This window comes from Nothobranchius furzeri, chromosome 17, assembly GCF_043380555.1.
Source record: "Nothobranchius furzeri strain GRZ-AD chromosome 17, NfurGRZ-RIMD1, whole genome shotgun sequence".
Classification (NCBI taxonomy): Eukaryota; Metazoa; Chordata; class Actinopteri; order Cyprinodontiformes; family Nothobranchiidae; genus Nothobranchius; species Nothobranchius furzeri.
This window is the reverse complement of record NC_091757.1, coordinates 41,574,075-41,601,548: the sequence shown is the minus strand read 5'-3', so window position 1 is coordinate 41,601,548 and position 27,474 is coordinate 41,574,075. Positions and strand designations below refer to the sequence as shown.

At 43.5% G+C, this 27,474-nt stretch overlaps 3 protein-coding genes and 1 non-coding gene across 5 annotated transcripts; 1 reads left to right on the top strand and 3 right to left on the bottom strand.

The window, feature by feature from the left end:
- The first annotated feature begins 33 nt into the window (after positions 1–33).
- Positions 34–5,047, top strand: LOC107393831 (uncharacterized). The gene is made up of 3 exons (XM_070546443.1): positions 34–267; positions 760–1,424; positions 3,890–5,047. The coding sequence occupies exons 2-3, from the start codon at positions 766–768 to the stop codon at positions 4,653–4,655; spliced, it is 1,425 nt and encodes a 474-aa protein (XP_070402544.1). The 5' UTR covers positions 34–267; positions 760–765; the 3' UTR covers positions 4,656–5,047.
- trnai-aau (transfer RNA isoleucine (anticodon AAU)) lies at positions 3,287–3,360 on the bottom strand. Its single transcript has one exon. It is a non-coding gene; the product is annotated as a tRNA-Ile (tRNA).
- Positions 4,928–23,267, bottom strand: skic3 (SKI3 subunit of superkiller complex). 2 transcript variants are annotated; one of them, XM_015972412.3, is made up of 41 exons: positions 23,217–23,267; positions 22,742–22,831; positions 22,506–22,649; positions 22,156–22,247; positions 21,950–22,025; positions 21,716–21,862; positions 21,406–21,504; positions 21,183–21,291; positions 20,929–21,069; positions 20,708–20,806; positions 20,365–20,489; positions 18,519–18,605; positions 18,297–18,400; positions 18,044–18,170; positions 17,725–17,904; positions 17,490–17,614; positions 17,165–17,415; positions 16,941–17,043; positions 16,682–16,864; positions 16,375–16,525; positions 15,502–15,580; positions 15,025–15,086; positions 14,878–14,934; positions 14,729–14,797; positions 14,543–14,617; positions 14,234–14,375; positions 9,467–9,560; positions 9,304–9,381; positions 9,105–9,229; positions 8,898–9,021; positions 7,889–8,113; positions 7,496–7,568; positions 7,306–7,359; positions 7,089–7,200; positions 6,782–6,910; positions 6,580–6,704; positions 6,346–6,510; positions 6,077–6,229; positions 5,711–5,841; positions 5,427–5,556; positions 4,928–5,282 (listed from the first exon to the last, which is right to left on the bottom strand). In XM_015972412.3, exons 2-41 carry the CDS (start codon positions 22,829–22,831, stop codon positions 5,205–5,207), a joined length of 4,713 nt encoding a protein of 1,570 aa, XP_015827898.3. In that variant the 5' UTR covers positions 23,217–23,267; the 3' UTR covers positions 4,928–5,204. The 2 variants fall into 2 exon arrangements, with proteins under 2 accessions (XP_015827898.3, XP_015827899.3); XM_015972413.3 differs by lacking the exon at positions 23,217–23,267 and adding an exon at positions 22,916–23,049.
- On the bottom strand, positions 23,268–26,081 carry arsk (arylsulfatase family, member K). Its single transcript, XM_015972414.3, has 8 exons — positions 25,852–26,081; positions 25,567–25,696; positions 25,319–25,478; positions 24,852–25,134; positions 24,587–24,758; positions 24,168–24,392; positions 23,866–24,081; positions 23,268–23,767 (listed from the first exon to the last, which is right to left on the bottom strand). The coding sequence occupies exons 1-8, from the start codon at positions 25,951–25,953 to the stop codon at positions 23,499–23,501; spliced, it is 1,557 nt and encodes a 518-aa protein (XP_015827900.3). The 5' UTR covers positions 25,954–26,081; the 3' UTR covers positions 23,268–23,498.
- Positions 26,082–27,474: the final 1,393 nt, after the last annotated feature.

Sequence of the window (27,474 nt, the reverse complement as noted above, 5' to 3'; positions counted from 1 at the left end):
AGTATTAGTGGAAAAAACTTTAGAAAAGGTCTTAAATAACTACCTACGTAACATTGGAATAATGAATATTGTAAAAGGCTTCAGGTGAACTCCATACAATCGTTTCATTTTGTTAACATTAAATTATTACCACTCGGGAATTTGAACAGCTGTGCCGCTAACTTTAATTATTAAGTTATTTCACATGACACGTCCCAACTGGAAAACGAAACCAAAAAGAAGGTAATTTATCGGGCTGTCACAGGAGAATATTCTCAAACGTTTTTGGTAAGTTGGCTCATTTAAAACATTTCTAAAACATAATTAATGTTTATTTCTTATAAACATAAAATCAGGTATCAGTATAAATTCTGGGGTACGCGACATGATGTTTTTATGACTGAGACTCAATGCAACCACAATACTGAGTTTACTTTTTAGGCTGTTTTTTTGTATAAATAAATAAAATTATCAAAAAAATCAAGACGAATAAAATATTAAACGTCTTTCAGGTGGAGTTTGGAACAATAAGTTAGGAAGTAACACGTTAAGGAAGCAAACAGGCAGGATTTATGCTGATCAAGCATATCAACTGTGTTAAATGTGAAGTAAAAGAAAGGTTATAATGATAATCCCCATAAAGGAAGTTTCTAATTAGCGAAATTATATGTGTATATATATATATATATATATATATATATATATATATATATATATATATATATATATATATATATATACACACACACACACACAATCTGTGTTTTTCTCGGTGAACAGGTCAGGATGTCAGTGGAGTTCTCAGGGTGGGAGGTGGTCGATGATGGTGCCTGTTTTCCTGGAGTGATACTAGGACCATCACAGGCACCTCAAAACAAGGGTGTCTACACTATGTTCCATGGGACCCATGTTTCCAGTGCTCGTGCCATCATCACCAGTGGTTTCCAGCCTTCAGGTGGAGGCACCCTGGGAAAGGGTGTATATGTGAGCCGTGATAAGAACAAGGCTTCAAATTATCCACTTTTCGGGAACTCCTCAGACCAAGTGATCCTTGAGGTGCGTGTCCGAGTTGGCCGCGTGAAGCGTATTGACCCGGCCGACATCCAGATGCGGATTACCTGGAGCACACATGGCTACAACACTGCCTGGATTCCCCCGGCCAATGCCATCAGTGGCCTAGAGGAGGACTGTGTGTTTGATCCTAAAAGAGTGACGGTGGTGGGCATTGCAAAGGCTCCAAATGCTGTTATAGAAAAGGAACTCAGAGAGCTTATTTCAAAAGCATCTAAAACAGTCAAGGGAGCAACGAAAAGATCTAAACCTGTATGTTCCTTGTGTAAGAGGAAGACCCAGCAGGATGCACCTCACTATCAGCAGCAGTGCTGGAAGTGTGGGAAAACCATCTGTATTCTCATGTCCAAGCATTTCTGCACTGTCAAACCTTAATGGAGGACTGATGTTGACTAGGAAGTTTGGAAAGTCCGATGATTCGATTTTCTGTTAATCCTTAAGAAATACAACAAAATTACGTGAAGAAACAAGTTACAAACATAATAATGAAAGCAAAATGTACGTGGAGAAAAAAATTGCTGGTTATTTTATTAAATGGGCAGTTGTTAATTTAAATAATGAGGTATTTGTGTGTCAGTTTCAGTCTGAAGTCAATTTTCTAATGAATGAGAAGTTTAAAAACTTTATAGGAGTTGGGAGAATGAAAACATTTTCTTTTTTTGCTGTTGCTATCGCGGAATGGAACCCTAAAGGTTCTCACACACATTTCATCTCATCACGTCGTAGATCCTTCCTCCCAGCAGCTTTTGGACTCTAACCACCACTGCTCCCAACAAAACCAGTTAACAATCTCTTTGCATTCCTTCATCCCTGCTGCTTTTGCACATTCCATTCATGTTCCCCTATTCCTTGTAAATACTCAGCTATCTATTCCACACAGTATTGTATTTTTTTTAATGAGTATGAATTCCGTATTTTTAATCTTATATCGTTATGTTTTGGATGACAGTGGAAGAAGAAGAAGGCAATCATTTATATAGTGCCTGGATAAAAAAGATAAAAAATTACGAGGCACTTCACAAAAACAAAAACACAAAAAAAAACATTCAAGTGTAAAAAGATTTCAAAAATTATTAAAAATATGTTTCAAAGGGGAAAAGAACAAAAAATGTATGGAAAGGGAGAGAGAAAATTAATAGGAAAGAGGGAAATCAATGGATCCTGGTAAAGGCAGAAAAAGGAGAGGGAGGCGATGAAGGTCACACAAAAGCCATCTTGAACCGGTGAGTTTGGGGGGCCACAGCAGCAAATGATCTGTCACCTGTGGGCTTTGGTCACTGGACCTCAGGGACCTGCTGGAGGTGTAGAGACTGAGAAGATCACCAATGTAAGATGGTTCTTGTCCATGTAAGGCCCTGGAGACCAGAACCAGGATCTTGAATGAACCCTGAAGTTGACTGGCAGCCAGTGAAGCTGGAGGAGAAGCGGGGTGATGTGGGTGTGTTTGGAGGACTTGGTCAGAAGCCGAGCACAGGCATTCTGAACCACCTGTAGACAGTTTTGGGAGGTTTTGCTCAGACACGTGAAAAGAGGGTTGCAGTAGTCTAAGCATGAGGAGATGAAGGTGTGGAGAGCAGTCTCAAGTTCAGAGTGGGACAGAATGGGACTCAGCAATGTTCCTGAGATGGAAGAAGGAAGAGCGAACAAGAGAACTGACATGAGAATCCAGGGTGAGGGCTGGGTCAAAGATGGCAAATGAGAGAAGCGCTCACCCTGTAACTAGAAGGTTGCAGGCTTCAGCCCCACTCAGTCTGTTGCAGTTGTTGTGTCCATGAGCGAGACACTTAACCCTCCTTACCTTCCGGTGATGGTTGGAGGAAATGGTGGCACCTGTGCACAGCCTCGCTTCCGCCAGTGTGTGCTGACCATTTAACACTTATGATGTCTTGTTCACTGTACAGCCTTTTACTCTTTATTTTTTACTCCCCCTTGCTTCTTGTTCTTATCATCACTGGTTCACTTTGCTTGCTGCTGACACCAAAATATCTACACTGAGGGACATAAAGAGATGTTTTATTCTAGTTCTAAAACATGCAAAGGTATGGAGAACCAAATGTGTTTATTTATTGACACAAAATAAGCAGTGGCACGTAAAATCCATAATTCACTCTAATTTCAAATATAAAATGTAAACAGATTAAATATAACTAATAATGTATTTGAAAAGTATTATTTTAAAGAGTTCAAATTTTGTTCAATTGATGGTGAAATAATTTAATCGGCGAGAAAACGATCGTGGCCCGTACGGGGATCGAACCCGCGACCTTGGCGTTATTAGCACCACGCTCTAACCAACTGAGCTAACCGGCCATGCTGCATGATTCGTGTAACTGTCTTTTTGAGCACGGTAAAAATGCAGACTGAAAAGGTATGACGTTACTTTTACAAGTCTGAACAGTTTCACGTCATTGAACAGAAAGCGAAAGCCTAAAAGGCGACAACTCCCTACTGACGGTGAGATTTAAACGTCCGGTAAGCTAAAAATATTTACAAAAATACACAATTTAACACCAATCAGTGGCTTTGAAACTGTCAAAATAGTTTTAGAATGATGTTGGCTTGTCTCTTCTAAGAATGCTCAATTTCAACATAACCTGTTTCTGTTTTTATTATTGCATCTCAAAAACAGTTCATGTTTTAAGGCTGTGATTTTGATCAAGCATTTGCCAGTTCTGACACGTGACAGTTTCTAAATAACACTCCAGTCGGTTTTTGTTGTATTTGAATCAGTCGACAACCTGTTATCTGGTTTTCTGGGTAATTCTTTGTATAAATGAGGTTTTAATGTTTACTGACTGGGATGCTCTAAGAATACATTGGGTCTGATTAGTGACTAAAGCATAGTCCCATTCTTCAAAGAGTTAAACATTCCCATTCTTCTCACAGATCACCTGTTTTTGCAGGACCTTGATAGCATCCAGTACTGGAGCAAGATGTCACTGCAGTTCTTTGGCTGGGAGGTGACCTATGATGATTCTTCTTCTCGCTTGGAGCTGGGGGCCTCCCAGCAGCCCAAAGATAAGGGTGTCTACACCATGTATCATGGCACCAGCATCGCCAATGCACGTAACATCATCACCAATGGCTTTAAGCAGTCACAAACAGGCATGCTGGGTAAAGGTGTGTATGTAAGTCGTGATAGGAAGAAGGCAGAACGTTATCCTCTGCACAACAGCTCCTTGGATCGTGTGGTACTGGAGTTGCACATTCGTGTTGGCCGTGTCAAACGTATAGACACAGACAACCACCCGATGCAGTACACCTGGAGCTCCCAAGGCTACGACACTGCTTGGGTTCCACCGAATTGTGGCATGAAAGCTGTGCCCAGCGGCCTGGAGGAGGACTGTGTGTTTGATCCAAAGAGAGTGAAAGTTGTTGCCATTGCTAGGGCCCCCGACACTGAAAAAGCACAGCTCAAACAGCTTTTGGCTAACAGCCCAGTAAATGGCAGCAATGCAGCAGCTGCCACAAACGTGTGTTCACTGTGCAAAAGAAAGCAGCAACAGAGTTCTCCACACATCAAGCAACAATGCTGGGGATGTGGGCAAAACATCTGCATACTGATGATCAAGCATGTCTGTTCAAGGAGCGCTCAAAATCCCTAAATTGTACACTTGGGAGAGTTTACATCCATGTTTTCTCAGGCAGAAAGAAAGAAAACTAAAACTGAAACTTAAGATTTTAAATGCTCAGGGTGTAATCCTGTTTTGGATATTATGTCTTCCTGAAAGTGTATTTTGAGAAATGTGTTTACCTTCTTGGAAAAACAAACTTGTTTACACTGATTTTTCTGAACTTATTCAATTTTTCTACCTTGCTTTAATTTGTACTATACTAGCCTGTTATGGGGTCTCGTGCAATTAAAGTAGGACATTACTGAGGAAAATGTGTTTATTTTACAATGAAGGTGTAAATTATTTCATTAGATTTAAAAAAAATCTGAACTGATTTTATTTTCTGTAAAAAAAGAACCAAAAATAAAACCATGCAAATGAAATCAAATAATTTTATCTGTGCTGTCCAGATTTGCATTATTTCATATTGAGCAGCACCATGCAAAGAAGCGGATGCTTCTCATATGTGAATGCCTTTTTAGCATGCATAACTTCATTATAAATCTGTACAGTGTGTGTAAAGTGGTACAGATGCAACATTCAGGATGAAGACGTAAGATGAGAGTGAAACTGTAGCAGTCTTTGATTTCCATTCAATTTAGCATGTTGCAAAAGGACCTGAAAAGAAAACAGAGCATGTTCACCATTAAATTGTTAAAAATCATAATTTTCACAAACGTTAAAAAACAGGCCCAAAAAAAGTCCTCGTAAGTTATGTTGTATTCTAGAGTTAGGGCAGATTTCGAGTCCCTGCACACTCACGTTGATGAGTTCCTGGTCATTTTTAGCCTGCAGATGTCTGAGGAGGTACCAACTTGCCACCTGCACCACTGTCACTGGAACGCTTTCAGAAGACGCGTACACCAGTCTCTCCAGCAAGCGCCTTGTTTCCCTGCACAGAAAATGCAAACTTTTACTTTCAATCCAAGTTTGAAGAATCTTGTTCAATTGACTCTTCCTCCCACGTTTCCATTTGCGTATCTTTGTCAACAGCCCGCCTGTAACCTTTGCATCTTTATTGGAAAGTTCCTGAGGAAAATACTGACCTAGCACCCGTTTTGGTCACATACTGAAGCAAGGCTTGAAAAAGCAGAGCCATGGGGGAAGAACCCAGCTTCAAAACCTCTGTAGTGGCTTCCATCACCAGATCCTTCCAGTCACTTCCTGGGACACCTGCCTAAAACATCAAGTACATAGTCAAAGAGTAGTTTGTTTATGTAGGCAATCTAATGAAAACTGGATAAAAATCACATTCACAGATGAAGTAATGAAAGTAAAATCAGTATTTATTGCAAAGTAACATTGATTTATTATCATTAAAACAAAAACATTTAGTGAAAATGGGAAACCTAGCTTGTGTTTGTAACCTTTTTATTTGCCGTCGCTGACAGAACTAGATTTCAGTGACTCACCAAAGAGGGTCGTAAAGCGAGCAGAGCGAGCCTCAGGAGGCTGGCGAGCTGGTAGTTGTGCACGCCAAGCTGAAGGGAGAGCTGCAGGCTCTGCCTGTAGGCCATGACGGCCTGAACCAGCAGGCCCTGGCTACGATACACCTCAGCCAGCCACTACAGAGAAGGAGAGGACAAGTTCAGATTATCTGAAACAAATATGCAGCAGGTTGGATAATTCACAGAGATTATTAGGTAATATTGACAAACAGGCTCTAGTTAATGCTACTTACATGCCATGCTCCAAGGTTAGTAGGGTTCATGGCCACAGCTTGGTTGAGCTGCTCCAGAACAGGGTCTGGGAGGACAGTACCACCATCAGTCAGTAGGAGGCGCTGACACTGAACCTGTCTCAGTGACAGCATTACAGCTGGGTGTTGAGGTGACACGCTGAGAACCTGGAATCAAAAAACATCACAAACATTAGTTCCACCTTTCTACAGTGGAATATTAATTAGAGTTTCCACCTGTGTGCAGAGCTCCTCTGCCTGGTCCAGGTGACCCTCCAGCATCAGACCGGTCACAGCCTGCTGTAATACCCAGCCTTCCAGAGACTGGGCCAGAGGGTGCTCAATCTCCTCCATACTACGCACTAGAAAACAAAAACCTTTCAGTCTCATAGCAAAAACAGATAAAACAACACACACATGAATAAGAATACCAACACACCTTTTTCAGAGACTGCAGACATGAGGGAATGCTCCAGAGACTGTCGGCGAGGAGCACAACCAGTGAGATAACAGGACGTGTTTTCAGTGTGACAGGCTGCCATTAATCCCGCCCAAGCTGCTGGATCATCTGGAAAGAACAAACAGAAGACAGGGATTAAACATGTTTAACCATGGACTTTTCCTTTGAATATTAGAGTATATTCCTCTCTGGCACAAGTCATACTGTCAACTTTCAGAAGTTGGTGTTTACTTGTCGTCGGCTGCTTTTAGAAGAGATGATTTAATACGTGTGTGTGGTGGTTTACCAGGACAGAGCAGAACAGCCCTCTGCATCATCTTCAGAGCATTCCTCTGAGCATCTTCTCCTGAGTGTCTCCCACTGGCCAGCAGGTTCACCCCACTGTACAACAGCGCCCTCTGCAGGCATACAAACACAAAGTGAGAATAAATGTGTCTGATTAAAAAAACTATGTTAACACTTTGTTAAAAAACATTTAATTAAATAAAAATTCAGAGGTTTACCTTTCCTAGGGTCATGCTAGCAAGACAGGCAACATGACCAGCTACTGCTCCACCCTGTAGCAAAAAGGAGTCAAAACTAAAGATCCGATTTATTCCATACAGAAAATGATATGACTGCATTGTTACATGGATGCTAAAACACTAGCAAACCTGGGATTGTGCTTTGTACATTTTGTCAGAAGAAACTTACGTTTGCTTTTCTAGGGTAGTGCTGTGGTATCACTCTGGACAGAAGAGCCCAGAGGGATGGGTTTCCAGGATTTCTACAGATAAAACAGCATCAGTCTTTTTGGCTCCAGTCCAGCAGAAGCCTTTATAATCCTACTGCAGTAAAAAAAAAAAACTGGACAAAGTGAAGCAACAGCATAACAGAGGTAACGGATTAGATGTTCATATGAATCTGTAAAAACCCTCCAATGTTCATTCAAATGAGCAAATCCAGCTTCACATCTGCACACTTGTTTTTGTTTAACCCATAATAACCATGTTTTCAGGTATATTTCTAGAGGTCAAATATATTGTTAGATCTAAAACGTTCATTTTATAAAGGAATTACGCAGAGTTCATCAGTAATACACGGTACCTGTGTACAGCTCTGGAGGCCTCTCGTTGTACCGCGCTGTAATTGCCCTGTAGGGCCAACAAGGAGCATGTGAGCAGACACTGCAGCTCCACAACACTCCCCGAGGCTGGACCCTGTTTCAGCAGCTCTGCCAGGGCAGCAGCAGCTAGCGTAGCATCACTGTGGACCAATCCCAGGGCACATAAACAAAGCAGAGACTCTGAGATTGGCTCCTTTAACACCGAGCTGTGGACACAGATCAGAGGAAATATAGAATTCAGTTATAAGTTGATTATTTTCGCACTAAAACTAAACAAAAAAAAAACAGTATTTCTGCTAAAACCATAATTAAGTTTTTTTCCTTCCTTTTCAGAAGGAGTCACTCAAGCTGCTTTCATTAGACACTCCGTAGCAGCAAATCAGGGTAATGCTGCTGCTACGGTGTGACTTATGAAAGCGCCTTGGTGGCACAGAAATACGAAAATGTGGGGCATTCGTGCTGCCAAGCCATTGTAATTTTACTGTAACAGCGGACTTCTGAATGAATATCACGCCTTTATCACAGAGGGCGATGTCCTCATGGTCACGTGTGGCATGTCCGCCGAGCCCCGGTCGACATCAGTATTGAAAAGGAAAGTAAAAACGGGTGGTCTGTATCGGTTTTGTAAATAGCATTAGCTGAGATCCAGGAGTTTCTGTTTATTAGAGCTGAAGCACGGATCACCAGACCGTTCACGGGGACCGTGAGGGGCGGCCATCTTTGTGCGGCTCAAAAAAGCTTAACGAGCATGGCGTCAGTCAGCATGAAAACCAAGTTATGTCCAAGTTAAAGGATGTCCGTGACAGCGCGTGGATTGCCCCCACGCACTCTTTACACCACCATCAAGTAATCTTTTGTGAAAAACACACGATCGCACCAAATTATCGCCACAGGCTGACAACTTAAAATGACCAAAGGCTCCCTGATGCCACCTAAGCTTTGCAGTAAAGTCGTGTAATTGTTTTATGAAAGAGGCTTTATAGATCTCACCATTTGAAGAGCAGAGTCTTGGCTAGGTCGAGGTTGCCTTGTCGGTGCTGCAGCATGGCCAGAGCAGTCAGTATGTATGCCTTTTCTTTCTCGTTAGAAGCCACAGCCAAGCCTCGCTCATAGGCTAATAAACACACACACAAGATACCTCACTTACTCACTCAGGCATGTCAAAACACAGCATTTCTGCTTTCCTCCACTTCTTACCATTGATGCTTTCAGCGAAGAGTCCTGCCCTGAAGTAGGCCAGAGCCAGGCCAACCAGATCACTGAGGTCCTGCAGTGGAGTGGAGTTATATACATGCACCGCCTCCTCCCACTGGCCCGCGTTACTGCAAAAGGACCATTTATACATATAAAGAGGCATAAAAGTATAATGATGGACTACAGCATGATAATAAGTTACCATAAAGCACGAGCGTAGCAGCTGAGAGAAAAAGCTAGCTCTTCTGGGGAGGATGTGGACTGCAGCAGTTCAACAGCTCTGAGGAGATTAAGAACACACACAACTTTTGTATTTTTAGGAATAATTATTTCCCACGTCTCCCAGATAATAATGTGATTCCTACCGTTGGTACGCCTTTAAGGCCTGCCTCTTCAGCTGCAGGCGTTCATTAAGGTATCCCAGCTTGATGAAAGCATCAGGGTCAGACTGAATTCTCTCTGAATGTGGAACAAATCACACATCGTGTTTGACCTGGTAGAAAAACCATCTCTTCTTCACACCATGACACCAGTTTTAGAATCATTGCATTGGCTCCCCGTATGTTTCAGGATCAATTTTAAGGTTCTTCTAATGGTTTTTAACTGTCTTAATGGTCTTGGGCCTTCTTATCTCTCAGAAGTGTTTTTACCATATGAACCCTCCCGGCCTCTGTGCTCCTCTGGCAGGCGTCTCCTGGTCATCCCTAAAGTCAGGACACAAACTCACGGTGAGGCGTCCTTCCAGTGTTATGGCCCTCGCCTCTGGAACGAGCTGCCAGAGGACCTCAGGGCCGCAGAGAACGTTCATGTTTTTAAGTCCAGGCTCAAGGACTTTAGGTTAGCTTTTATCCAAATATTTACTAGTTTTATTTCTCGTTTTATATGATTATATTTGACTGCTTGCTTTACATGTTTTATATGATTATATTTTAGCATTGTTTCCATTATTTAATATTATTATTTTACTGTCTATATGATTTTATTTATTACTTATTTTCTAACTTTTGTCCCTCATATTAGCTCTTTTATTATATTTTTACTCATTTTAATCCAGTGTTTCCTCTGTAGGGGCCCTCTGCCCCGGGAGCGGTGGCCGACTGTAGCTTCCTGGGCGCTCTATAGGTAGTGTTTAAGTGGAGGTGGGGGTCTATGCTCCCCCTCCACTGAGCGTGTCATGAGGTGAGGGTGGAGATGGCAGACCATGTGTGGTGGAGGGTCGAGGAGGCAGGAGAGCAGGCACGGATCTCGTCTCGTCTCGTCTCGTCTTCCTCCGCTTATCCGGGTCCGGGTCGCGGGGGCAGCATCCCAACTAGGGAGCTCCAGGCCGTCCTCTCCCCGGCCTTGTCCACCAGCTCCTCCGGCAGGACCCCAAGGCGTTCCCGGACCAGATTGGAGATGTAACTTCTCCAACGTGTCCTGGGTCGACCCGGGGGCCTTCTGCCGGCAGGACATGCCCGAAACACCTCCCCAGGGAGGCGTCCAGGAGGCATCCTGACCAGATGCCCAAACCACCTCAACTGGCTCCTTTCGATCCGGAGGAGCAGCGGTTCTACTCCGAGTCCCTCCCGAATGTCCGAGCTCCTCACCCTATCTCTAAGGCTGAGCCCGGCCACCCTACGGAGGAAACTCATTTCGGCCGCTTGTATCCGCGATCTCGTTCTTTCGGTCATTACCCAAAGCTCATGACCATAGGTGAGGATTGGGACGTAGATCGACCGGTAAATTGAGAGCCTGGCTTTCTGGCTCAGCTCCCTCTTCCCCACGACAGATCGGCTCAGCGTCCGCATCACTGCAGACGCCGAACCAATCCGCCTGTCGATCTCCCGATCCCTCCTACCCTCACTCGTGAACAAGACCCCGAGATACTTAAACTCCTCCACTTGAGGTAGGACCTCTCCCCCGACCCGGAGGTGGCAAGCCACCCTTTTCCGGTCGAGAACCATGGTCTCAGATTTGGAGGTGCTGATCCTCATCCCAGCCGCTTCACATTCGGCCGCGAACCTACCCAGCAAGAGCTGAAGGTCAGAGCTGGATGAAGCTAGGAGGACCACATCATCCGCAAAAAGCAGAGACGAGATTCTCCTGCCACCAAACTCGACACACTCAACACCACGGCTGCGTCTAGAAATTCTGTCCATAAATGTGATGAACAGAACCGGTGACAAAGGGCAGCCCTGGCGGAGTCCAACCCTCACTGGGAACAGGTCCGACTTACTACCGGCTATGCGGACCAAACTCACGCTCCTCTGGTAAAGGGACTGAATGGCCCTTAACAGAAAGCCACCCACCCCATACTCCTGGAGCGTCCCCCACAGGGTGCCCCTGGGGACACGGTCATAAGCCTTCTCCAAATCCACAAAGCACATGTGGATTGGTTGGGCAAACTCCCATGCCCCCTCCATCACCCTTGCAAGGGTATAGAGCTGGTCCACAGTTCCACGGCCAGGACGAAAACCACATTGCTCCTCCTCTATCTGAGATTCAACTATCGATCGGACCCTCCTCTCCAGTACCTTGGAGTAGACCTTTCCAGGGAGGCTGAGGAGTGTGATCCCCCTATAGTTGGAACACACCCTCAGGTCACCCTTCTTAAAGATGGGGACCACCACCCCGGTCTGCCACTCCCTAGGAACTGCCCCCGATGACCACGCAATGTTGTAGAGACGTGTCAACCATGACAGCCCTACAACATCCATAGCCTTGAGATACCCAGGACGAACCTCATCCGCCCCCGGGGCTCCGCCGCTGTGTAGTTGTTTGACTACCTCAGCAACTTCTGCCCCCGAGATCGGACAGTCCATCCCCAGGCCTCCCAGCTCTAGTTCCTCCTCGGAATGCGCATTGGTGGGATTGAGGAGCTCCTCAAAGTATTCCTTCCACCGTCCGACTATAGCCTCAGTTGACGTCAGCAACTCCCCATCCCCACTGTAAACAGTGTGAGCGAGTTGCTGCCTTCCTCTCCTGAGGCGCCGGACAGTTTGCCAGAACCTCTTTGGAGCCGATCGATAGTCTTTCTCCATGGCCTCACCAAACTCCTCCCACGCCCGAGATTTTGCCTCGGCAACTGCCACTGCTGCACCCCGCTTGGCTATCCGGTACCTGTCTGCTGCCTCCGGAGACCCACAGACCAGCCACGCCCTGTAGGCCTCCTTCTTCAGCCTGACGGCTCCCCGAACCTCTGGTGTCCACCAGCGGGTACGGGGGTTGCCACCACGACTGGCACCGGCCACCTTACGACCACAGCTAGCAACAGCCGCCTCGACAATCGCAGAGCGGAACAAGGCCCACTCGGACTCAATGTCCCCCACTGCTCTCGGGACGTGGTCAAAGCTCTGCCGGAGGTGGGAGTTGAAGACCGTCTTGACAGGTTCTTCTGCCAGGCGTTCCCAGCAGACCCTCACTATGCGTTTGGGTCTGCCAGGTCTACGCGGCATGTTCCCTTGCCATCTGATCCAACTCACCACCAGGTGGTGATCAGTTGACAGCTCCGCCCCTCTCTTCACTCGGGTGTCCAAAACATACGGTCGCAGGTCAGATGATATGACTACAAAATCTATCATCGACCTGTGACCTAGGCTGCCCTGGTACCAAGTGTACCGGTGGGCATCCTTATGTTCGAACATGGTGTTCGTTATGGCCAAACTGCGGCTTGCACAGAAGTCCAATAACAAAACACCGCTCGAGTTCTGATCAGGTGGGCCGTTCCTCCCAATCACACCCCTCCAGGTCAAGCTGTCATTGCCCACGTGAGCATTGAAGTCCCCCAGCAGGACAATGGAGTCCCCTGATGGAGCACTATCTAGCACTCGTCCCAGGGACTCCAAAAAGGGTGGGTACTCTGAACTGATATTTGGCCCATACGCACAAACAACAGTCAGGACCCGTTCCCCGACCCGAAGGCGCAAGGAAGCTACCCTCTTGTCCCCCGGGGTAAACCCCAACACACAGGCAGAGAGTCTCGGGGCTAACAAAAAGCCAACCCCAGCCCTCCGCCTCTCACCCGGAGCAACTCCAGCAAAGTAGAGTGTCCAACCCCTCTCCAGGTCTCGGGTTCCAGAGCCAATGCAATGTGTCGAGGTGAGTCCGACTATATCTAGCCGGTACCGCTCAACCTCTGCCACAAGCTCCGGCTCCTTCCCCGCCAGCGAGGTGACGTTCCATGTCCCAAAAACTAGTTTCCTTGTCCGGGGATTGGACCGCCAAGGCTCCCGCCTTGGTCTGCCACCCGATTCACATTGCACCGGACCCTTCATGTTCCTCCTGCGGGTGGTGGGTCCACAGTTGGACGAGCCCATGTATCCGGTTCGGGCTGGGCCCGGCCGGGCCCCATGGGCGAAAGCCCGGCCACCAGGCGCTCGCTCACGGGCCCCAACCCCAGGCCTGGCTCCAGGGTGGGACCCCGGTAACCCTCCGGGCCGGGTACTCCGACTCTTCGTTTTCACCGCCATGAAAGATCCTTCGAACCGTTCTTTGTCTCACCCTTCACCTAAGACCAATTTGTCATGGGAGACCCTACCAGGGGCACTAAGTGCCCCAGGCAACATAGCTCCTAGGATCATTAGGGCACTCAAACTCCTCCACCACGATAAGGTGACGGTTCAAGGAGGCACGGATGAAAAATAAAAATGGATTTAATAGCAACCAGGAGCGACAGGACAAACGAGGACATGCACATTCAATGATCCAACCAAGACAGGTACAAGACGGGAGGTATAAATACAAAGGGAGAATTAGGAACACATGGGCATATTAACGAGGGGCAGGTGAGAACAATAGGACTAATTAAGGCAGGAGCGACACAGTCAGGGAGGCCGGGGCAGATCATGACAGAGCGCCCTGACTTAGTGTGGAAGACCTGATGCTGCTGGGGCAGACGGCTCCTCTGATGGCATTTCCTTGCCTTACCTTACTTGGCTCATCTGAACTCTGCCAAATATAATTTTTTCTTGTGTGTGTGTGTGTGCGTGCGTGCGTGCGTGTGTGTGTGTGTGTGTGTGTGCGTGTGTTTGCATACGTCTCTTAATGTTTTTAACCTGTTATGGGAATCTGGGGTCATTTTGTAAAGCACTTTGTTTGAAAAGCGCTTTATAAATAAATCTGACTGAATGATTGACACATTTTGATTGCTGTACCTGTATATTTGCTGAGCGCCACTTGAGCTGCAGAGACTGCATTCATCTGAACGATGTTGTACCGGTACAGTTCAGCATCTCGGTTGTTCTTATCCAGCAGGGTGGAACAAACCCAGTAGGCATAGCCTTTCACACCTTCCATCTGTCAAACATGCACACAAACCTTTTAGTGAGGCTTCTAAAAGCAAAGCAAGGTTCTGCATCAACGGGCTTCTCAGTGAGAGAAACAAAGCACAGGGATGATAACTTCTGTGGAGTAGTGAAGATTAGGATTATCTAACTAACGAGAGGTTAGTGAATGTCACACACGTGTGTGCTGAGTTCAGTAGTGTGCCTGAACAGATCCATGGTGTCGTAGCTTCCCACGCGTTCTGCGATCAGCGCCTGGTAGAAAGACAGAAGCATTAAACTGTAATTAATGAGGACAAAGTCACGCAAGTATGTTCACATTTTAGCTAAACTTAATAGAAAAGCATTAATATAATCCCCGATAACCTGTCCGATCCAGCAGCTGACATAAAGTGGCTCCAGCGATTGAGCAGTTTTGAAGGCCTCGTGTGCAAGCTAAGAAAAAAAAATACACACTTTAGACGAGAAAAGGGCAAAAATGACAACCAGTGTGTGAGCAAAGGGATCATACACACCTCTATGTTGTCCTTCTTCAAATACAGAGCTCCAAGGTTCGTCCATGCGACTACATTCTGTATGGAAACATTAAAAAGGCAACTAAAAAAAGTCTAAATGCTTTCCAAGAACACTTGTGATCTGTGGGATAAAGGAGCCGTACGTACGTTCGGCTCAACTTGAATCGACTTGATGAAGCAATGCTGAGCCAGAGAACAGTTCTCCAGACCTGAAGAGGCAAAACAAAAATTGAGAAGAATTTATGTTATAGATTTTTATCCCCATTTAACAAAAAGGCTCAAAAACAGCTTAGCCTTTCTTGATGCCAAGGGAACTTATATGGTGCTACTGACAGCCTTTGAATACCTCGTACAATTTTATTTTTTGGATTATTTACAATCAATCATATACACATCTATGAACTGAACTCAAAACAACGAAACTAAACTTTATTGTTCAGTAACTAATTGCAGGTAAAATTCCAAGTGCTTTCAAATGCCTTGAAAATTCTGTTTCAAGCCTCTTTAAGAACGTTGAATTGACCAAATGTAAAGCTGTATTCTCGATTCTGGAGCCAAGGCCTAAACCAACAAAGTTAGCTTCAAAGAAAAAAGAACATGATTAGTCTTCCTGTGAACAGATACCTTTGTTCATGGAGATCACTCCCAAGGCATTCCAGTAGCTGTGGTTCCCACTGTCCATCTTGATGGCATTTTTGAAACACTGGAATTCAATAAATAATAAAATAAATTACATGTCTGCTAACAATCAATGCAAAACTGTTGTGTGTGTCCATCCATCTATATTTTCCTCTGCTTATCTGGGATCAGGTCGAATCCTAAGGTGTTCCCTGGCCAGCTGAGAGACATAGTCCCTCCAGCGTGTCCTGGGTCTTCCTGTAGGTCTCCTCTCGGTTGGACGTGCCCGGAAAACCTCACCAGGGAGGCGTCCAGGAGGCATCCTAATCAAATGCCTGAGCCACCTCAACTGGCTCCTCTCGATGTGGAGGAGCAGCGGGTCTACTCCGAGCCCCTCCCGGATGACCGAGCTTCTCACCCTTGCTCTAAGGGAGAGCGCAGACACTCTGCGGAGATACTTAAACTCCTCCACTTGGGGCAGGACCTCATCCCTGACCCGGAGAAGGCATTCTACCCTTTTCCAAATCAAGACCATGGTCTCAGATTTAGAAGAGCTGATTCTCATGCCTACTGCTTCACATTCGGCTGCGAACTGCTCCAGCAAAGATCGAAGCCAACAGGACCACATCGCCTGCAAAAAGCAGAGACTCAATCCTCAGGCCACCAAAACGGATCCCCTCAACACCTTGGCTGTGCCTGGAAATCCTATCCGTAAAAGTTATGAACAGAATCAGTGACAAAGGGCAGCCTTGGTGGAGTCACCAGGAATGAGACCAACTTACTGCAGCAATGTGGACCAAGCGCTGGCACTGGTCATATAGGGAGCGTGATCTCCCTGTAGTTTTACATTGTATGTGTGTGTCTTCTTTTTTTAATTACCTGCTGGGCTTTCCCTAAGTTCAGAGTTTGGGAATTCTGGTCTTCTTCCATGGGATAAGACCGGCTGGTGGCCTGGCGGTAGTAGTTGAGGCCTAAGTCATACCAAAGACTGGCAACCTTGGGCATCAACCTCAGAGCATGAGCATAGCACCTGTAACAGATTTACTACTCAATGCTTCTCATCTTCGTTAAAAAACAGTCCACAGTCATGAATTACTTCTTTATTTCAGCTACATTTAAACAGATGCATTGATCTTAGTGAACAACACGACAGTGTTAAAGTAAAGTAAGTCCATTCTGGTCGTACCTTTCGCCAACTTTGAGAGTCTGAGCCTGGTTCAGTGTGCGATCTTGTGTGCTGTGGTCTAAACCTGTGAGTAAGGCTGGCACCACAACTGCAGCCCGGCTTGGTGAGACAAGGCTGACGGCAGTACAACAATCCCCCAGAAGCTTCCACAAGCAAGACAGGTCTGGTCGCAGGTTCGCAGCCCTGAAGAGCAAAAAAAAAAAAAAGTTTAAAGACAAAAGGAATCAAGCTTAGAAGTTCAGAAAAAAACATTCACTACCTGCAGAGGTTGTGTATGGCTAGCTGAATGAGGTCAATGGCTCCTCCGTCTCTGCAGTCCTCCATTAAACCTTTTGCTAGAGACAGCTGGCACTCCCCAAGTCCTTGATAAGAGATCCGATAAATCAGATAAATAGCTAGAGTTGGGAGTCCTTTAACAGTCTGACAGGCGTGGCAAATTTAAATGAGAAGCACACTGAAGCAACTCTGAAGCAGACACATTACCTTTAAGAGCAGGAACGTAGTCCTGTTGTCTTGTGATCTGTAAGTACTCTGCCGCCGCCTCTTTGAACTTGCCCAGAGTCTGTTTGATGGCAGCAGTCTGGTAGAGGCTGTAGATGGAGCTAGGTTGAAGCTGATGAGCCTTACCAAAGGCCTTCATGGCAGCTGTGAAGCTCCGCCGGTTTAGATAGGCCTCACCTAAACATTCCCAGCACACCCAGTCCTCCGGATCTGCTCTCAAAGCTGCCTGCAAACTATTAAAAAAAAACCTGAAATTCTAGACAAGTCATTTTATTTATCATTTGAATTTCAGATTTGAATCTCATACTCAGCAGTGGCTTTTTGATGCTCTCCGATCTTCAGATAGTACAGGCCTCGTCTCATCCAAGCCCACTTAGCTGAGCCGGGAGTAGCTCTCTCTATCACTGACTGAAGTGTCGCTAAAGCATTGTCCTGTGGTGTTTGGAAAGATGAAAGCAGATGAAAAAAAAATCACCAAAAGGGTACAAAAAAAGCTCTTTTTTCAATATTATATTAGAAAAGACAACTTTGTTGCCACTCACCATGTCCCCCTGATCCATACTGAGATCCACAGCAGCGGCTCCAGACTCCACATCACTGCTGTCCAGCTGAAAAGCCTTCTTATAGCAGCCTTGTGCACGACCATTATCATTTACCACCTTCCTATAATAGTGCCCCAGGTAGCGAAACGCACAGCCGAGGTGTGGATCTAACTTAGCAGCCTGAAATCAATCAAAACATCATCTTTCAAAACTAGGATTCTGTGTCAGTGTGCATAAGTTAGCGATCAGTGATCAGTATGTTAGAGTTCCACATGGATGGCGAGGTTTCCATAAAAAAGTCCTTAATGAGCGCACTAACCTTTAACAGGTGCGTGTGAGCTTTGCTTCGGTCCTTCTGTGTGTCCGCCCCCATGTCCCAGTAGACTTTTCCAAGCAAGAAGTAATATTCTCCACTGTCTGGGCTCTGATTAGCAGCTTTCAGGAAACTAAAACAGGAGAAAATACAAAGAGCGAGGTGAATTTACAACTTTGTGCTAATCTATTAAGACTTTTAGGTATAAAAGAGCAACCTTTGAAAAAGAGGACATGAAAAAAGGGACTTGTTTATTCACCTCTGCTCTGCTAGCTGCAGCTGACCTTCTGCTAAATGTACCAGTCCTCTCAGAGCCGATCCCTGAACCACGTTTGGGCTGGAGGCCTCCAGCTCTGACAACACCTGTTAGGATTTGCATTGCTCTGTATTTCATCTTGTAAGCTGAACTTAAATTATATTTATTTTAAGCATTTACACGGTTATCATTAAAACATTCATTCCATCAAAATGTTTTCCCAACCTTGAGGGCTTGATCAATCTTCCCTTTGTTAAGGAATGAACGTCCTTTCAAGGCTAGCAGCACCGGGTCTTTGTCAGCTCCTGGGATCTGATCAAATGAGCAACAAAACAGAAGTAAATTATGTTGAGCTGCTAATATAAGCTACATTTGAAAAGGGACGACGGTGGCACAGGAGTTAAGTGCTCGCCTCATAATCGGAAGGTTGCAAGTTCGAGCCTTGCTCAGTCTGTCGCTGTCGTTGTGTCTTTGGGCAAGACACTTAACCCATCTTGCCCCAGGGCAGCTGTAGCTACATCATAGCTCATCCCCACCAGAGTGTGAATGTATGGGTGAATGATTGATTGAGTTGTAAAGTGCCTTGGGGGGTTCCAGGACCCTAGAAGGTGCTATATCAAATACAGGCCATTTACCACAAATTTTCTTTGCATTAGGGGTGACATCGTCCGGAAAAAACTGCTTGAAATCAAGAATTTCTTTAATTTTTTTATTAAATAATTGTTTATTTAGTGTATAATAGAGATCAGAGTTGGGCAAGTTACTTTGAAAAAGTATTTATAGTAACTAATTAGTTCTTCAAAAAAGTTACACGAGTTACACGATAATAAAAGTAACAAAAAGTAACTGTCACATTACTTTTTATATCAAAATATATACAGGAAAATCTGGATCCCCCTCGTAATACAACTTACTCCATTCATTATACGTATATTACTGTACTAATATATAAATGACTAAATAGACTTGAACATAAAACAATGTGTGTCCAATTGTTTGTATAAATAACTGAAATAAATGCGCACCTAACAGGTGGAACTACAAATGGGAAACTATTTAAAAGTTACTGTGTTATAGGAAGAAAAAAACCCAAACAAATAAAACATTTAATCGTAAATAGATTATTTCTACGTTTTTAACAGTAAAACAGCAGTGGAATTATGTGAGATTAATTCATGTGATTAAACTTCTCACAACTAAAGTAGAAAAGCACTTTGCGCTTTTTTGTCGGTAAACTATGTATAATTGTGGGTTTTTATCATCATTTGTATTAATCATAATCTAGAAGCAGCTCAGCTATAAATCCTTACAAATGACTCTGGAACAGGCGCAAATCTGATCGAGAACTTCAATTTGCAAACTTGGGTTAGACCCAAACGCGGACATGCTGGCGCCAGGTGGTAAAGATGAGGAGTTTGTTCTAGTAGGACGTAGTCGGACAGAGTCAGACTTACAGCGGGACTGTGGAAAGAGTCAGGAACACTAACTGGTTCCAGTTGGATGACCTACGAAGATCAGCCACCATGATGAGGAAAGAATGAAGTTACATCAGAGAGGGAACCAGGTGAGCGGAACTTCCTTGTCGCTCACTGATATGAGGCGCTTGGATGTAGACAAGTCTACCTCTGATTTGTTTACCCTGATGTCTTTGAAGCCAATCAGCATGCTTATGTGATTGTGTTCACCCCTTTAGATTCTGTTCAGATGATGATAGCTTCAACACACCGTGCTGCTGAATTATAGTAACGCACTTGCACTTCATCAGTAATGGAAAACACGGAACGATGGAGAAGGTAATGAATATTATTACACGTTACTGAAAAAACTACATTTAAATGCTGTTATTCCCATGACTTGAGATTTGGTACATTCCTGTCAGGAGTTAAGAAAGGTAGATCAAGTGGATACTGTGTTATTTCATGTTTTTTCAAAATAACTCAGTCACGTTTGTTTCTACAGCGACCTGTTTAAACTAAAGAATGTCATACACTCGTGTGTTCACAAAAAGATCATATAGAAACATGTTACACGTGGTATAAAGGGTAAACAGCACATTAGTGAAAAATATTACCTGTGAAAAAGTCTCCAAGGCCTCATCAGCAGCCTTCTCTCCTCCACTTCTCACTAATGCTTCTACCTTTATGCGAAGCAGTTTGTTTCTCAGTTTCTCCTCTTCAGGCGTACACAGACTCAAGCCTAAAATAATTAAACAAAAGAAGTTTCAGAGTCACAACGTACAACTTGACAAAGACCACTGTAGCACGACTCATCTAGTTAGCGTGATGTTTGGATGGGGAACCCCGCATCCTGGGATGCACAACAATCATTCCTCCTTACATGACAAAAAGAGTCCTCTATGCTACCTACAGGGTGCTAACTCACTATTTAGACCAGTCCACATCCGTAAACCATACCTTGGGAGCACGACGCAGCACAATCAGAGTATCTGTGCATTTTAAACTGAACCTCAGCCAGACTACTCCATCCTGTTAATGAGCTCCTCTTCTTTAGTCCTAAAAAATTTAAACACTCAAGTTATAGAAACTCACCACAACAAATGACAAAAAGGAGAATTCAGTGTTTACGTTTATGTTGCATTAATAATAAAATGTACTATTTCTTCTACAAAACTAACCTTGCTCCAGGTTACTGATGGCGTCGCTATACCTCCCATCTCGAACCGCTTTGACACCCAAACCTAAGTGACCTAGTCCACTATTCGGAGCCAGTTTCAGGAGCTGGGAAAAGCAGCTAATTGCATCCTCATCCACATTATCTTTAAAGAGATTTGTCAAATTTAATAAAAGGGATTTTGTCCTTTAGTAACATGCTATACAGCACACAGTACAGCAACTGTGTGTGTGTGTGCGCAGTGTAACACTGTTTTACCGGTTTTGAGGTAGAGGGAACAAAGAGCTTCAAGAGGAAATGTTTGGTTTGGGTAGAGGGACAGCATAGATCGGCACGCCTCTTTCATTTTGGTTTCTTCGTGTGGAAGCTGCAGTAAGACCACATTTAAATGAGCAAATTACTTTCCACTGCAAATAAAGAGGTGGTCTAATTTGCTGCATGTGGTTATAAAGGATGTATAGGACGACGAGGATGCACTTACTTCAGAAAGATATCTAATATAGTTAGCCGAAAGCTTCGCGTGCTCCTCTCCAGGCACAGGCTCAGTGAGACGTAAGGCCTTCTCAAAAGCTGTGATGAGCTGATGATCACAAAACAAATCAACAATGGTAGCATGTGCTTCAAAAATCAACTTTAAAAATATGTTGTATTTTTTAATTAAACCTGAAAATGAGGACTCCACTAAATAAATTAAAACTGCTTTGTCTGACTTTTGCTGTGACTTGTATTAAGTCCAATGTTTTTCTACAAATTTGTACACAAAACTGAACTTATATATGAGGAGGTCTTACATGCTGTTGAGTTTCACTGTCCATCTGCTCCCCATTAAGGCCATCTAAGAGGAGCTGGGTCATCTTCTGCAGCAGCTGCACTAATTCTTTCGTTTCCACACCGTCTTCCTCCTTCAGCTGAACAAGCTGCAGCCAAACCTTTGCCAACTGTACAAAGACAAATAAATGCGTACAGGGGAAAAATGTTTTCAAAGCTATAAATGATCGTGCATGCTTGCTTTTAAACGTTCATACCTTTAAAAATTCCCTGTCCGACTGATAAATATCGGACAGTTTTTTGATCACCTCATAACATTTGTTTTTATCAGACCTGTGAATAAAAAGCATGTTCAAAACCTATTAACCGCCAGGAATCAACGCCAAATTAATTTGATGTATTTAGAAGACGTGTTAGCCATAAGAAAGTATAACTTTGATTTTCAGTGATAAAAGGATCTCACCTTGCATATAGCTCAACAAGCTTTTGGTAGACGTTTGGCAGCTCGACTTGGAAATCCCATTGATCCGCCTTTTCATAAAGATTTGCTAGACCCTAGAAAAACAGATTATTGACATAGAGCAAGTGCCAACATGTAAAAGATCATTTGTAAGAATGTAATAAGTTAATGGGAATAGCCTTCTCCTAAATTTCCTATAACTTTACAGATTCACTGAGACATTGAGGCCTCCTTCACAAGACTCTCAGGTGGCAAAACATGACTGATCCCATTAATTCATCAGCATGTTAATTACTTTCAACATGAAGCATTCAATAATTATTGTAGGATGCCCAAAGAGGCCAAAACTTTACCTGCCAGGCCAGCAGCTGCTCTGGTTCCAGCTCCACAGCTTTTTTATAAGCAGCCTGGGACTGATCTGGTTGCTCCAGCTCACTGGCTGCCAAGCCGATGAACACCCATGCATTGTAATTATTCTTTTCAAGTTTCAAAACGACCTTAAAGCACATTGAATAGAGGAAAATCAGGTTTAAAACATCACGCTCCCAGCAAAACAATAAAAATCACCTTGATTTTTGGGACAACTTACCTTACAGTGTTTTAAAGCCTCCTTATATTCCTTATTCTTAATCGCCTCTTTGGCACTTTTCAGTGCAGCCTTCACTTCTTTATTGGACATCTTTAAAAGACACAACGAAACTTTAACACCATGACAGAGCAATGGTGACAGTTAGCCCAACCCAACAATAGATATGGTTATTACCTTAATAAACAAATTATGTGACTCACAACCAATGCTTATGGGTTAACATTAAAGCCACTTTGTTCAAATGCTTTACGTAATTTAAATAGTAAAAAGTGACTTAGTGTTGCTAACTTTGCTGCATCTAGCTAACCTTATTTAGCGTTAGCTGTGACGTTGCGAGAATCAAAACCTAAAATGTAAAAACAAAAACGAAATACATTCTCAGTTAAATGAAATGAACAATTTATTCTACTGCAGCAAGAAAGCTGTACGTGCTCCTAAGTTGTAGAAAACATGAGAAAAAGTTAAATCAACCCACTGTTTACGTTTCTCGTTTGCAGTCTTCCGGAATGCAACGGAAGTACTAGACAAGTAATTTCTGAGCTTTTCAAAATAAAACATATTGCAATTCATTCTGAATTCGTTCACAATTATTGATTTATTCATAAATGAAATCGGAATTTTTTTTGTTACAATGAAATGAAAATGTGAAAACTACATTTTAAAAAGGGCTACACACATTTACAGCATACAAATTAGAGTAAACGTATTAGTTTAATAACTTTATTTGGATCAAATAAACATTTAAAAGTCATCTTGATTAGTGATTTAGCCACTTGTCAATGGCTCTCTCATTGCCTAATACATCTGTTTTCCAGTCTACGTACCACCTGAGGTTAGCTATGACCTGGCTATAGTTTTGCCCCAAACTTTCTCGCCATTCAGCAAATACTCTTTTGTTGTATAGATGGACATCTGCGGAGACTTCTGGATAGTCCACAATGCTGTGCAAAAGTTTATCGAGATGAGCCTGCACATCTGGAAATTTTAAAACAACATTGTGAAGTTCATCCTTGTCAGATATGAGATCTGTTGGGGGGAAAAGAAACGGAATTGCATCTTTATTCACGAGTATTTATCTATAAGAAAATGAATTTAAGCTGGTTTCCAAAACTTTTAAGACTCACTAAAAAGTTGTGGGGGAACACTGAGTCCATCTGCATAGGTGATATATTTCCACTGGCCAACTCTTAGCATGTATGTAGAGGCATTAGCATTACAACCATGATATTCACTCAGTACCCAGCCTGGATGTTGCCACTTGGAAAAATCCCTAGACTCGGCTATCAGAGGCAGAAGAGAATGACCACTTCGATTTCCTATAGCTGAAATACCAGCTATTTCTGCAAAAGAAACAAGCTTAAATACAAAAATTTCAATACAAACATTTGTGTTCTGTTAGCTTTGAAATACACCTTTACCTCCTTACCAAGCACAGTGGGATAGAGATCAACCAAGGACACAAGCTGGTTGACCTGCAGACCAGACATCAGCTTTGGCCCCATGATGAGCAGGGGAACATGGGAACTACCTTCAAACATTGACATCTTATAGAACTGACGGTGCTCCATAGCTAGCTCTCCATGGTCAGCTGTGAAGATCACAACTGTGTTGTTAAGCAGGCCGGTCTCCCTTAGAGCTGAAATCACCTGACCTGGTGACATGGAGAGTTGGAAAAATAAATACATAACCTGTGATTCTAAATTGAAAAAAAAACGTGTTTCTTGCCTTTTTTTATTTAACTGGATGTCTTACAAAGACAATAAGACCTTTAGGCAAGGAAAGAAATCAGGGTTGTGTAATTATCAAATTTCACCTGCTTCGTGCAAAATGAGACTCTCAACTGACCTAGCATAGCATCTGCTTCGGCACACATGGCATAATAGAAGGCTCTGATGCTTTTGACTTCCTCCTCTGTGAAATCTCCACTGCAGTTTTTGGTAAAGGTGGAGTAGTAATCAACAGGGTGCATGTTAGCCATTGGTAACCATTTAGGAACAGACACAAGCTCAGAAGACACCTATGTGTGTGGAAAAACAGATTGCCACTGCTTAAGTGACTCACTTAAAGGATTTTCAAGATTATATGTAAAATAAATCAGACAAAGGTATACTTTTGTGAGCCAGTATGGTGAACTCTTGAATGTGGAGCCTCCAGCGTTAGGCCCGAGGGAGTCCGTTCGATAGGGATGAGGTAAATTGAGGCCGAGATAAAGAGCGAAGGGTTTGTGCGATACTGCAGCTGTCTGACGGATCCACTGTGCAGCTTTATCTGTGTTTTTCCAGTCTTGTGTCATAATCCTTACAGTTGACATGTCCCCAACTAGCTGAGAAACAGGCCGGCCCTCTTGGCGCAGCAGGAACTGAACATCTCGTGTCCATGCCTCGACCCGGTTACTGCAACAGATGCACAGAAATGGGAAGTTCAAAGAAATGTGAAACGTATGCCAGAAGCAGTTCAATCAATGTTGTGGATATAGGTGCAAAACTGGTTTTAGTTGAATTATAAATTAAAGTTATTTATTTCCAGGATATTCACATTAACAAAAATAATTGCCATCATCACTGAAACAACTTTCACCTGACGGAGTGACCCCCTGAGGTGTAATCCTGCTTGCCCATCATCTTGGTGCGATATCCATTCTTCTCCAGCAAATCCATCCATGTGGTTGCATTCGCATCTAAGCATTTGTAGTTGTTCCAAGACTTAGTCAGGTGGACAAACTGACCACTCCACATAGCTGGGAAAAATGTTGATATACAATGCAAACAGTGACTTTTACATTACAATCAAAAGAGGGCATTTCAAACGCACTTTGAGAAAACTACCAGCTCTTGAGGGGCAGCAGATTGGGGAGTTTGTGTAAGCGTTGAGGAAGGTTGAGCCGAGCTCCCTGAGGTAGTTAATGTATGGAAGATGTACAAGTCTACTGCCAGGATCAACGGACAATCGGCCATCCTTCACACACACACACACACACACACACACACACACACACACACACACACACACACACACACACACACACTGTTAACCATCTCAATTTTAGATCCTGCCACTCTGATTCAGTCACTGGAGGATACGTCAAGAAATAAAGATGTGATTCTACTTGCCAATGCGTCACTCATCACCAAAACGATATTTGGTCTGGAAATATTTTGGCTGTCACAAAAAATTTGGAGGACGAAAATAAACACCAACATAAAGATGCTCATGTTTTCCTCGGAACTCCAACAGATATCTAAAAGTAAAGAAAAAAATTCCCAAACTGAGGCTTTTCACGGGTTTTACCCTAACGTGTTGTCTTTTTTCTTTTTTAAATAATTTATTTTTACTACCGCGCTGTCGGTGGGAGGTATTGTATTTACTTCCTGGTCATGATTTCAAAATAAAAGTATACTATAAAAAAAGGGGGGGTGGGGGGGTTGTTTCGTGTCCATGGGGACAAAGAATGAAACTGATATTTAGAAGGAACTGAAATAAAATAAAACTCAAACAAAATCCATCGTTCATTAACCAATTCATGCATAAAAGTATAGTACCACGAATTAATAAATTATAAACATTGCTAGAAGAGTGTCCCATCTTTTTAATTCAGCGGCAAAGTGGACACTAGAGGGCAGCATGCAACTAGGCATTAAACGTTTGTTTTTTTATTTATTTTTTTAATATTTTGCTGAGCTGGCACTGCAGTCATCCCACCTGTATCTATTGACATCCTAACGTTTAAGGTGCATGTCAATGTGTCCTTTGTATAGATAAAGTAAACAGCTTTCCAGATGTGTTTTATGTAATATGGGAAAAAAACATTAATGAATGCACTAAATGGCATTACATATGGTGTGTCAGGGAATCTATGAAGTTTATTGGATTTAATTGGAGGTAAATGGCATTTGTTAATACTAAATTATAAAATAAAAAATCCCCGTCAGGACAATAATGCCTGATTACCTTTCGGGCAGCATCCCCATACTGGCTGATTAAAAGTAAAGAACATTGGTATTGTTGCAGATCAACAGGTGATTCTGCTGCAGCCCATAGTGGGAACATTGGTTGCCACTAGGTGGCGTTTTGAGTCACGAGTTGTTTTTCTGAAAACTGGGAGCTCAACACAATGAGAAAGAGTCTTCTCAACATACACGGATCAGAATCAGTTAAATAACAATCAAAATGGGTCAGGTATATGAGTTACAACCACAGATGATCTGTTTTTAGTTTTATAATTAATATGCATGTTCTATACATCTACTCTGAACAGCCCTATGCCGTGTGCATCATGCAAAATGCAGCTCTTTGGATTTTACAATGACATTGCTCTGATTATGTAAAAGCGTTGTGTAAAGTGTTCACAATAAGCCTGCAGGCTGTGGCTCCAAAATAAAAACAAAATTCACACGTTTTGTGTGATTTTAAAAAATACTTACTCAAATATTGAGGTGGACTATGTACAGACTGGACTAAATCTTATTATTATATTGATAATTGATATTTTTAATGTTACAATTCGCCCCAAAAGCCTCACCCAGGACTATTGCAAATATTTCTTTATGCGGTGTTTCAGGTGCTTTTACCATACTTGCAGGGCGGCTGGATGAATGTGAGCTTTGCCTCACACTGCTCTGCCTGCCTTGTTCCAGAAGGCGAGAAGGTGGGGGCTGTGCAGCCACGCGCAGGCGCAGAAGGTTGTTTTTCACACAGCTTCTGGTTTAAAGTGAGCTGAGCTCCGGGGGTTTCCT

What these genes read in the sequence shown, in the direction of transcription:
- LOC107393831 (XM_070546443.1), top strand. Translation starts at nt 766, where the DNA reads ATGTCAGTGGAGTTCTCAGGGTGGGAGGTGGTCGATGATGGTGCCTGT. An exon ending in TTCTGCACTGTCAAACCTTA is followed by an intron (nt 1,425 to 3,889) that starts ATGGAGGACTGA and finishes TAGTGACTAAAG; the next exon opens with CATAGTCCCATTCTTCAAAG.
- skic3 (XM_015972412.3), bottom strand. Translation starts at nt 22,831, where the DNA reads ATGTCCAATAAAGAAGTGAAGGCTGCACTGAAAAGTGCCAAAGAGGCG. An exon ending in CTACTGAACTCAGCACACAC is followed by an intron (nt 14,376 to 14,542) that starts GTGTGTGACATT and finishes CATGTTTGACAG; the next exon opens with ATGGAAGGTGTGAAAGGCTA. An exon ending in CTAACCTTGGAGCATGGCAT is followed by an intron (nt 6,230 to 6,345) that starts GTAAGTAGCATT and finishes CCTTCTCTGTAG; the next exon opens with TGGCTGGCTGAGGTGTATCG.
- arsk (XM_015972414.3), bottom strand. Translation starts at nt 25,953, where the DNA reads ATGAGCATCTTTATGTTGGTGTTTATTTTCGTCCTCCAAATTTTTTGT. An exon ending in TCAGGGGGTCACTCCGTCAG is followed by an intron (nt 25,135 to 25,318) that starts GTGAAAGTTGTT and finishes CATCTGTTGCAG; the next exon opens with TAACCGGGTCGAGGCATGGA. An exon ending in CGAAGCAGATGCTATGCTAG is followed by an intron (nt 24,393 to 24,586) that starts GTCAGTTGAGAG and finishes CCATGTCACCAG; the next exon opens with GTCAGGTGATTTCAGCTCTA.